Raw genomic sequence first — 12,104 nt, 5'->3', positions numbered from 1 at the left:
TTGCAGCTGAATATTGGCTGCACTAACCAGTACAGCAGCTCTGCTCCTGTTCTGCTTCAGTACTCACATGATGCTGGGCTCTTCTGGTCACTTGTGAAGGAAGGCTGCTATCCTGCATCTCCAGGCACCAAAGGGTGTGAGGGGAGCTCCCGTGAGCTGAGCGAGCCAACTGTGTATCATACAGGAGATTTTGAGGACTGGACGAGAATTACTATTGTTATCCCAAGGTCTCTTGCAGCCAGGTACTGTACTATATGAGCTCGTGATGCCAGTGGTGGATGAGCTGCCTGCCCTTTGTGGCTATGTTAGGAAAAAGTCTCAAGCTGTGACTAAAACCAGTGTTAAAAATCTGCAGGTCTGGGAAAAATATATTGTGCTCTCCAAAACAGGGAGAAGCTTTCCATTTTAAAGGTTTCAGAAACACGTATAAAATTAAATTACAAGAGACTACAATATGTTCATTTGACTTCAATCTCTTCATCATAGTGCTCTTTCTTTAGGCATATCAGTTAGGTCAGAGACACAAACAAGAGAGTGATAGTCACTTGAATCAGATAAGCCATTTCAACAGGGTTAATTTTACAGCCCATCCTGGGCAAGGCCCTAGAAGGTTTGATTTGCTGTCTGCACCATCAGCTGCAGCCATCCCCCTGTGCCTGCTGGTTCCTGTCCATCTCTCTCTCTGGGCATAAGTTCACATAGTACCCTAAGTTTTCAGTCCATCTTCCTGACACAATCTCCTCATCTCTAGGTCCCAACACAGAGTTTCAGAATGCAGCATATTGCGTAGCAGAGGAGCTGGTGCCTCTGCTGCAAGGAGCTGAAATAGCAGCATGTACCATAACAAGTTTGTCTTTTCTCCAGTAATTAGCCAATAAAAGCAGGTGCCAAATTGCACAGATCTGACACCAGCTGATTTGATTTCCCCAAAACAAGCAGTACAGAATCAATAGCAGCAATCTGTTTGGCATTATGTTTTGTAACGTGATCAGGAATTAGAAGATCATGGTAATGTATTAAAAATGTAAGTACTGGGAGTATGATGAGTTGCCCAGCGTGTTGAAAACTGTATTCGTTTTGGCTCATTTTGGAGATCATGGTTATCTTGAGAGCATCCCATTTTATCTGTTGGTACAAAACACTTAGCACGCTGATCACCTTACCTACCAAATCCCAGTGAAAAGTTTCGTTTTTTGTTTTTGTTTTAAGGTGATAGGTATATTATACGTAAGGCAAAGCAGAAGGAGAAGCAGAAAGGAGGATCTTGGTTAATCCATTGGAGTGACAACCAAATTTCAAGCCAATTCACCCCTCTGAAACACACATAAAATGATTTTTCTCTAACAAATTCCTGGTACAGTGAGTGGGACAACTGTAGTAACTTCGTGTTGGTTCATGGAAGTCTCTGGAGCAGTTTCAGTTGCAGAGATTAAAGATTAGATCACTGTTTTTCAGGATTTTCCTGTTGCCATCCAAGCATATCGTTGTATTTCTGTCCACATATTCTTTAGGACCTTTTGTGTGACATTTTTGTAGATGGCAAATGATTTTTCCTACATCTAGTTTATTTGGTGTTGTTTTTTTTACTCCTTTGAGCTGCATCATTGTCATTATTGAGTTATTTTCATAAGTACTGTAAGGAATGTATTTCTGGGACTTTAAAATGTAATTAGCAGTTTGGGTTGAACTGAGTACTGAAAGTCGTCTTCAGAGTCACATCTAATCTTCCACTCTGCTGATAAAACCGTGTAATCTGCTCTTTGCGTCACACCAGTGGATACAGGCCAGAAAAATAGAGGAAGTCAAAATACATCCCAAAAAATGTGGAAAAAATATGCATAAGTGAAGTCACGCAAGCTATGGGATGTCAGAAATATTTTCCATGCATCCACCTGCATCTTATTTGCACATAGGCAATTTAGAATAAAAAAACTCTTTTTTCTCTTAAACAGTGAGCACAAAAGGTGTGCAGTAGGTTTGAAAGCTGGGAATAGTAATTCCATGTCATTATTGTCCCTTTGCAGTAAGACTCGATTCCGCTGGATCCAGGAGAGCAGCTCCCACAAGAGTGTGCCTCCTTTTGGTTTAGATGGCGTTTACATTTCTGAGCCTTGCCCCAATTACTGCAGTGGTCACGGGGACTGCGTCTCGGGGGTCTGTTTTTGTGACTTGGGCTACACAGGTAAGATGTTTTTTAGATAGGACAATGGTAAACACGGGCTGTGTTGCTGTTTGTAAGTCTAGCATCATGTTTTTCCTCTCCAGTATTCTGGAAAAATACATGTTGACATAAATTTCATGGGCTGCCAGCAAGAATATTTTCTTTCTGTTGAATAAAATTTAGCACAGGAGTCCAGTACGGATAAAATAGAGCAGCTGAGGACAGAAGACATCGGTGATGTTTCTGGCAACCACAGACTATGAACATGGCCATCTGTATGAATGGAAAGGGACTAGCAGTAGAAGAGAAAACAAAATAAAATATTTTAAAGTAAAAAGTCTGTTTAAAAACCTTTGGACCATCTTCAAATGAATTGCTTCTGTTACTGAGTCCCCTGGCCATCAGATGGCATAGGACCAGGAAGGAACATATGTTCTGACAGGCCCTTCTGTGAAAAATTCTGCTCAGTTATGGTTTCCGGGGCTTTTCTGCTGGAAGAAAAAAAGAGGGGAAAAAAATCCAAAACACAGAAACCACAAAAAACACATACTTAGTGAAAAAAAAATTAAAAAAAATAGAGATTGACACTGTCAGTTGCATACTGCACTCTTTGCAACCCTCTATACCAACAAAGCAATAAGCTAACATCATCTGTTCAATTTATTTAGGAAGGACTCTAAGAATTATATTTGTCTGTTTACATAAAATGGCTTATCTGTATAAGGCATGTGTTTTTTACGCAGTGAAATAAGCCATCTTAGAGTTTAAAGGATGAGGATTTATTACCAAAAAAAAAAAAAAATGGAGGGCTTGAAAAGGTACAATCCTCCCTTCTTGGCATTTTCTCAAGGAAAAGCACAGTACTTTCTCTTGTGTGGGTGCAATAGGACTGTCTGCCAGTTTTCTGTATCTGACCTTTGCTCTCTTCAGCACAGTTTCAACAAAGCATCTCCTGTATATTTCTTTTTCTTTAAGCATCACATGGGACCTGTGTACCTAATGTGCCTAACCACAGCGAGATGTTCGACAGGTTTGAGAGGAAGCTAAGCCCTCTCTGGTACAAGATAACAGGAGGTCAGGTTGGAACAGGCTGTGGTGTGCTCAGTGATGGAAAATCTCTGTACTTCAATGGACCTGGCAAAAGGGAGGCAAGAACTGTTCCGCTGGACACCACAAATATCAGGTCAGTCATCAGTGCTGCTTCTCATCTTTGTGTATCTCTGCTATTACAAGCATAGGCAAGGTGTGAAATATTTTTCTGGCAATCACAATCCATACAAGAAATCTCAGATTGATAAGTTAATTTTCATTCATTCTGGGCTAGTACTTCCTTTTCTGGAAAGGGAAAACTTGGGTTAGAAACAGAATGCAGTAGCAGTACGGTGTTAATCTTTGTAGGATAAAGGCCTTACAGTGTATTCCAGATGACCAAGCTGAAGATGTGGTCTTGAGACTGCACAAAAACTGAGAGCCTGTCAATAGCTGGACAGAAAAATTCCCTTTCCACTGGCTGCATTGAATTGCAACATGCTGATAGTGGAGCAAATGAGCTGTTGTTTACTTGCCAGATGTGAATTAGTCCACTTGTAAGAAGTGTAAAAAAACCGAAATATGAATTGTTTCTGTGCAGTCAAGAGGCTGACAGGCTTTCACCTCTCTCTGTGCTATCGCTGAATCCTGTTCCACTGGTAGTAATTATCCTCTCTCTCTCAAATTGTCTAATTGATTCATGTAATTAGGATAAACTAAGGACAATTATTTCTAACCATTATTTATCCTGGAGTTTGCTGCTCCTTTGTCCAGTCTCATGAAGGATCATGCATCTCAAACCTTGGCCACCCCACAATTATATCCATTAGTTTAGTAAAACATATGTCCCCTGTCAAATCCTGCTCCAAGAGCAAGTGATGCGGTGATTTTATTGCATTACATTATTTGTGGAAACATTCAGCGTGGACACAAATTAGTATTCCCCCTCTTCAGCTCAGCCAAGCAGGGCTGCTTAGGGCAGGATGGGTGCTGTGGCTCACAGGGCATCCTTGGCTGCTCTCCAGCACAACGTTACACAGCAGCTGCTGCTTTTCTTCTTCTTCCTGCCTGACTGAAAAAGTCTTCTCTGACAAATATTTGATTCTCTTATATAAAAATTGCTTAATAATTAAAGTAATTTATTGTTTGACAAATACACTTTTGACAAGCGTATGTTTGTGTTTAAACTCTGGAAAGAACTGAACACATTTTCTGTTCCACCGTCCTTTTAACTCTCATGTTATTAGTACTGCAAAGTGTCATTCTAAAGTAACTATGCCATCGAGAAGTCTATGTTCACATGATGGTTTGGGGTTATTCCTTCATCCCTGGAGAAAGCTGTTGTACAAAGAAAAGTATTTTCTTTAGCTTTCAGATTACTTTGAAATCATTTTCAACGCCAGTTATTTTTATTAATAGATTTGCATTTTTATAGAGTTTGAACTACTTAAAACACCAGCAAAAGTACAATACTGAGTGATGCTTTTTCTGGACTTCCTTCAGACCATTTCCATTTTGCACAAGCACATCTAGGGCCAGACAGGGTATCAAAACTGCCCCCAGGGCCTAAAGGACCAGAGATACACCTCCTGATGAAAGAAACTAAGATCCCCCTTCTGAGCATATACTCAGTGTGCTCAGAAGCTCAATGACTGAGCTTCTCTACTGCTAAGACTGGTTGTTTTAGCAAATGAAACCAATGCTGATCCTTTCAGTAAGTATCACAGTGAATAGGCTAATTTCCTTCAGCAATTGAAATTTGTAGATGCATCCCTGAGCTGTTTGCTAGGGAGAAAAATCATCTCAAGCACAAATGGGACAAATGTGATTTTGTCAATTTTTTCTCAGTTTTCTTGAGCACAAGCTCTCAAGAGTAGGATCCACCTCATGTACATCATCCAGAACATAGGTACTTTAGATTACTGCAATTACCCCATACTTCTTACATACTCAAAAGGGATAAATAACTACTTCAAAAGAGTAATGGAGTTAATCCCAAAATAGCATCCAGCAAAGGCCACTGCTTTGTATTCTGCAAGTTTGTATTTTTCCTTACTTATAAGGGAATAATGGGATGGTCATGTAAGGCATCGATATCCAGCCTTTAGACACCTTGTTAAGAAAACGTGAGTCCCACTTTAATGTTTGAGGCTGTCTGTAACATTATCTGGATAATTTCTCCTAGAAGCAAGAGCAGACTACGTTTGTCAGAATGTGAGGGGTTAACTGAAAAGCCCATATCCTAAAAGAAAATCATACTCCAGCCTAGAAATGCTTTCTGTTATTGGAGCTAAAATTAATGTCACTTGAAAGAGGAGATTAGAGTGAAGTACTTTTTCCCTTTTGGGTTTTTCTTTTTCTTTTTTTTTTTTTTTTTTTTTTTCATTCAATAAAGCCTTGCATAGAATTAGGTTATATTATTAGGGGTCATCTTAGCCCATGCAGAGTTACATTTTACTTGTGAGTAGGTTTTTTGGCTAGGGGTGGTTTGGTTACTGAGTAAACAGGAGAAAAATATGACATACTGTTAGATATGTGGATTGAAGATTGTGAATAGGAGTGCTGAAACTCCTTCAGTAGATATTTAAGCTGCTTATTTTTGAAGTTAATAATGTTTTCCCAGACCTTTTAAGTCCTTGTGTCATAAAATCACGTATGGAATAGCAAAAAATAAAATAAAATAAAAATTGGAAAATGTTGCAAGACATTAAATTTCTTCTTTCATTCTGAATTCCTGCACTCCCACATTTTTTGTGTTTGTATCATTCTGTTTCAGTTGCAGCTTTTTATTTGCCTTGGATAATTTTTATGTAAAGAACATAAATAATTCTGATTCATTTTTGTAGGAAATATTAAGACCTTTTCCTTCTCACCCTTATATTCCTAATGGAGCAGAGAACACCAGGGCACAGTGCTCCTGGTTTACTCTTCTCCAGGGGGGTCAAGATTTGTCAGCTCTTGGTGGTACTGTTAAAGGAGCAACCTAGAAGATCAATGCTAAACTCAGCTTTAAAGCTAAGAACTTGTAATCTAAAACTGAGTCCCCAAAACTAGTGGCCATTAGCGTGCACTCTGTGCGTACACTGCGCTATCATATTCTGAAGCATTATGTGCCCTATCATCTTATTCCTTATGTAATTGATTACACTTTTTATAACAAACATAACGTCCCATAGTGCTAAGAGAAGGCTGTCATTTTGCCCAAAATATTTTCTGCACCAAGCTTCAGAAATCCAAGTCTCTCCTTCCCTTTTGCATGGCCCAGTGCACTAAAGGCACAATTTTGCCAGCAATATTGCCATCCTCTTGACTGACAGTACAATACCTGGTTGGATTTTGATTAGAGATGCCTCCCATTTTGATGGCCTTTTCTCTTCACTATCTATTCAGTGAGAGCAATCACACACACTGCCTACCTGGCAGCTCAAAGAAAACTGTGCAGTATATATTTTTCCAAACAGCAACATCTTGCTTGTTAGCTGACTTGGCTTCCACCTGCATTACAGGCTCTGTTGCTAATGACCATGCAACCATTTCAGAGAGCTGTTTTGGGTCAAAATCTACCAGATCAGATGAACTGATTCACACTTCTGCAGAAAGAAGACTTTTTTTTTCATCATGGAAAAAAAACATTTTCAAGCTCTGAGACCACATCCTACTATTTTATGACCTGAATGCTGTCTCAGACAGTAAAGCTGCAGAAAACACAGAGACACTGGCTTAGCAGTGTAACACTGTGAACTATTCTGTTCTTGAGTTATGGAGTTATATTAAGAATGAGACTGATGAGTAAATTCTGGCTTGTTTTGTCCCTGTGGATATATGAAACATCTAACATAAGAAGCACCAATCTCAGTAACAGAACTGCAATGTGTTTGACTTTAGAATCAGAAAAGGGTTGTAGAAATGTATACATAGTGGTGAGAGATAGAAATTGGAATCATAGTTGCGCGTCACTGGCTCTGTAGTCCTGTGGTCTGTCTGTGGTTTTACTGATGTCAATACAAATCAGATCCAAATACTCTAAAGAGAAAAGAGTTTTCCTTGTGAGGAATTTTCTGAGTGACAATTCAAGCCTCGTTTTTTCACACAGAGCCATAAATCCACCTTGAAAACTAGTACTGAAAATGAAGAAGCCATCTGCAAGTAGTGGAATTAACAAAACCTAGTTTCAGTTCATATTCTTCTCTTCCTCAAGCTTCTGCTTGGCAGTAAGCCCACATCTCCCCATGTGCTCCACAAAGACACCCCCCAGCACAAGAGACAAGCAATTGCTTCTCAAAAACATCAGTGAGTACTACCATAACACGGCAGGCAGGCATCAGTACAAGTCAAAAACTGGCTAGGAAACAGGAAGGAGAATGGCATTGCCAACTTTCAGTGTGTAAAAGCTCAAGGTGGAGATGATTCCAGAATCTCTGCTCAATTCTGACCCTCCTTCAGGTATGCATCGCAGATAACCCATGAAGAAAAGAAGTGAAAGGGTGGTGGCTTTCTTGGTCATCTCAATGCTCTTTACATTCATTATGACCAGACATGACTCAGACGAAGGTCAGAGAAACATAGTGAAATTTGATGAGTTAGCAACAGGACATTAATCAACAGAAATTGGTTTTATTAGCAAAACAGTGCACATCTAAGAGAAAAATGTGAACTACTCTGACACCACTGAGTCACAATTAAAAGTAACAATTCAGCAAGTGTAGTAAGGCATCATTGCAGACTGTGGTAAAATTGATAAGATTTTGGAGCACAAGGATGGGTTAATCATTGTTTTTAGGAATGACCAATGACACTGTCTCAAGGGATGTTGCAGCTTTAGAAGGATTTTAGAAAATGGCTTTGAGAAAAATCAGGGGCATGGAAAAAGTTCTATCAGTTGATGATTGCATTTCTCTTCTACGCTGATATTTTTTAACAGGCTGGTTCAATTCTATGTACAAATTGGAAGCAAGGCTACTGGCAATTCCTGCAATAGACCAAGATCCAGGAATGAAGGTAAAGCTTCTTTTCCTTATAGTAAACGTTTTGTATCTAGAGTCTTCTATAGTGATTTCACATTTTACTGCCTTTACAAAACAAAATGATTGTTTCATTTGATTAGCTTGTCATTTTTCATAAACAGTAAGTCAACTTTGAATTTTAAAGTGTAATAATAATAATTTGCTTTTAACCCATATTTGCATTTGTATTTATTTTCAACATACCCAATGGTTTTATCAATAGCTATAGCTCTTTGGGATCTCCGTTGGTTTAAGAAAGATTGACAAGAATAGGTGTAATCACTTTTATTAAACTATTTGATAATGTTGGAAAACAGGTAAATTCACAAGTACACAAGTCTTCAGGTAAGAAAGAAGTGTGTATGAAATGAAATACGTGTGAAGAGATGTATGAAGAAACAGAGTATGTATGAAGAAAGTAAGTATGAAATGAAATGTGTTCATTGTGGAGAATGAATACATTTCAATTTCAGTATAAATTTTGCAGCTTCAGTTTCTGGCTTGAAGAGCCACGTGCCTGAAATTTTTCTTCATCTTTTCATCTCCATCAGAGGGTCTGATAAAAATTGCCTTTCAAACCATTCTTGTGCATAATTCACCTGATGCTCAAAATTATAAATCTGCAGCTGAGAATTTTAGTATGAAGAAGCTGATCTCTTCCAGCTGCATCCTCTCTTATTTTACCCTCAATCATAGAATTGCTGTGATGGAGACAGGACTGATATCTGGATTTGGGAGGAATTAGCAGAGATTCGGGAGCAGTAAGGGGGTCTAGTTGCATGAAGAACGATCAGTGGTGTTTAGTAGATATGTCACTTTGTTTTCCTCTCAGTATAAACCATTTAACATCAGTGGACTGTTTCTTGGTGCATGGCATTTATATTGATACCAATTCAGAACTGTCATAATTCTTCTCTAAGTTGTATATAAGACACAAGAAAATCTGTTATTTGAAAGCACTCCAGAATTTCAAGAGGTGAAATATCCATAAGAAGTGCTTATTTCTTGCACTGTCCCCTGCAGTGAGCTCATAAATGACTTCAAAATTCTGCTACGCGCTGGTATTTACTATGCTGCATGTAAGATATGAAAACTGTCTTAAATTATCTAAATATTAAGACAAATCGCTCTTAAGAATGTTTTGGGCGTTGTGTGGTGCTCCTTATTGGGAGCACAACTATCAGAATTACAACTTAGTGTCCCACATAAATGGTGGGAATACTCCATAATAAATGAATACTGATAATATTAAGAAAGTCATATTATTCCTGTGGTTTCTGTGGTGCAACTATTAGTTTCACTGAAGTTGCAGACCCTTCACTAAGTTAGGGATTTTATCCTTTGGGTTTGGTGAAGTCAAGCAATGTTATATGTGGCAGATGGTGAGACCATGTCATCTTCACAATAGGACTTTGTCCACAAAATGCCTTTGGACCAGGAAATGATAAATGAAAATGGAAGGCACTGTCGCATCAGTGGTGTACGTTGGATGAGGGCTGGCAACTCCTGAGGAGCTGCCCTCTCTTTTCCACACAGCTTGACTAACTGCCTTGCTTAATGTTAACTACAGGTCTCGTCGTTCAATACACAAATGATAATGGGATCACCTGGCATTTACTGAGAGAACTGGACTTCATGTCGTACTTGGAACCCCAGGTTGTTTCAATAGACTTACCACGGGAGGCCAAAACCTCTGCCACAGCTTTCAGGTGGTGGCAGCCACTACACGGTATGCAACACCATCCTGCAACACTATTCATTAAGTGCCTTTACCAACCCAGAAGCATCAGTACTTCTCAATGTGGGCATGTTCTGCAGAAACCTCTGGTTACAGAAAATAAACTGAGGTGAACAGTTTGGATGCTGTAAGCACGTATTTAGACATTCCTCAGTCATTCTACAGACATGATTTTCTTCTATAGCACCTGAAAGTGCTAAGATATGAGGACTTACCTGAGTATAAAGTGACCTGGCATGTAAAATGGCCTACACATTTTCTCTCACTTTTTGTCTAATTTGGGAGGAGAAGCGTAAATTGACCTTGAACTTCCCTGCATGGTGGCTTGCCATCTCCCTGAATTAACATCTCCACACCCTCAGACTCCTCCTGTCATCTTTTGTACCTTCAAAGCCCACTCAAGTATTTCCTGCATACTTAGATGAAAGTAATGCCATGGTGCTTACTGGTATCAACAGCTCCTCCCTTGCACTGCAGCACATTATTACAATTGTAAGTGTCCTTATTAAATTTTTTACCTCTGTGAAAGGCAGGAGCTCTGGATCCCTGCAGGTGTTACTCAGGCATATAGCAAAATGTATTTTAGCAGCAGTTCCTTAGGGGAAGAAAAGAACACATCTTACATTCATGTAATTATGGTACAGAGCTTGGCCCTATCACTCATTACCTGTATTCCTCACAGTGGCAAGACAAAAGTCCTGGCACGTCAGTGTAAACTCACAAGTTATCAAGAAGCTCCTTCCTTCTTCTTCTGTAAGAGCACAATAATGACTGTACAGTAAAATGACATTTTCAGCTTGCTAGTAGGAAGGTGAATTGAGATGAAAGACTGGAGAAATGTGCTGAAGATTATGATTGTAGGACAGAAAGATGATTCCAGGAAGGAGAAGGTGAACAGCATCTCTTTGATTGTCTCCTGTATCCTCCTATATCAAGAGCTTTTAATATTTTCCCATGTGCACAACCCTTTTCCAGTCAAAGGGTATTTGGGGAGCTAGTCAGAGGCCTTTCTGATTTAACTGTGAGGAATGGCAGGAAAGTTGTGACCCATAAAATGGAAATCTTCAGTCTGAGGGCTCATGGAGTGTCTCATTCAGGCACAAGGACAGTATGTGATGATTAAGGCACTGAAGCTGAAATAGAAACATAATTCAGACTCCAGGTTCCTCCTTAAGAAAGGTGTTAAACATGTTTAACACTGGTCGGAGTATGTGACTGACCACAGTTCACTATGTCAGTGCAGGATGTGGGCTTAAAAAAACCCAGAACTATCTATGACTCCACTAACTCACCCATTCTGCTTTTTACAGGAAAATATTCAGCTCAGTGGGCTTTGGATGATGTGCTTATAGGGATGAATGACAGCTCTCAGACTGGCTTCCAGGATAAATTTGATGGAACTGTGGATTTACAAGCAAGCTGGTACAGAATACAAGGAGGTCAGGTAGACATCGACTGCCTATCTATGGATACAGCTCTCGTGTTCAGTGAAAACATTGGTATGTGTCACCAAGTACTGATAAATTTGTATGTGTTTATTTTATAAATTATGTATGGGCTGTGTTTTACAACATGGGAGGTGCAGAGAAATGTGAATATATTCTTATCTGCAGGGCAGGGAAGCTGAAAAGAAGGTGAAAAAGCAGATAAAAAATCTGAACAAAAGTACTGGAAGCGTATGCATAAAGCGTACAATTTTATATATATATGAATATATTTTGTTCTCTCTTTTGTCAGAAAAACCTCGTTATGCAGAAACTTGGGACTTTCACGTGTCAGCCTCTACTTTCCTGCAGTTTGAGCTGAGCATGGGATGCAGCAAGCCATACAGCAATTCTCATAGCATCCACCTGCAGTATTCTTTAAACAATGGGAGAGACTGGCACTTGGTGACAGAGGAGTGTGTGCCTCCAACGATTGGCTGTCAGCACTACACTGAGAGCTCCATCTACACTTCAGAAAGGTTCCAGAACTGGAAGAGAATTACAGTTTATCTTCCACCCATAACCAAGTGAGTCCTGTTCTGGAGTTTAGCATGAATACAGAGTTTGCTGTTCTAATTTGAGTGAACATCCGCCATCTTGGGAATTTTCTGCATGTCTTTTAAATTATTAAATGTGTGTTGTCACGCCATCAGAATTCTAAATTCAGCTTCAGAATATTTCATCAGATG

At 39.4% G+C, this 12,104-nt stretch overlaps 1 protein-coding gene across 2 annotated transcripts in view; it reads left to right on the top strand.

Annotated features, from left to right (window-relative positions):
- RELN (reelin) overlaps positions 1-12,104 on the top strand; it is a 250,801-nt gene that overhangs the window by 192,446 nt on the left and 46,251 nt on the right. For both annotated transcript variants that reach the window (XM_015884323.3, XM_085513256.1), the window contains exons 28-34: positions 7-242; positions 2,025-2,182; positions 3,137-3,344; positions 8,112-8,188; positions 9,764-9,922; positions 11,242-11,430; positions 11,669-11,942. In XM_015884323.3, coding sequence (XP_015739809.2) covers positions 7-242; positions 2,025-2,182; positions 3,137-3,344; positions 8,112-8,188; positions 9,764-9,922; positions 11,242-11,430; positions 11,669-11,942 — 1,301 coding nt within the window. The remainder of the gene's footprint in view (positions 1-6; positions 243-2,024; positions 2,183-3,136; positions 3,345-8,111; positions 8,189-9,763; positions 9,923-11,241; positions 11,431-11,668; positions 11,943-12,104) is intronic.

The sequence above is a fragment of the Coturnix japonica genome, chromosome 1 (genome assembly GCF_054131305.1).
Source record: "Coturnix japonica strain WE chromosome 1, WE-NBRP24, whole genome shotgun sequence".
Classification (NCBI taxonomy): Eukaryota; Metazoa; Chordata; class Aves; order Galliformes; family Phasianidae; genus Coturnix; species Coturnix japonica.
The sequence above is the reverse complement of the archived record's forward strand: the minus strand, read 5'-3'. Positions and strand labels throughout refer to the sequence as shown.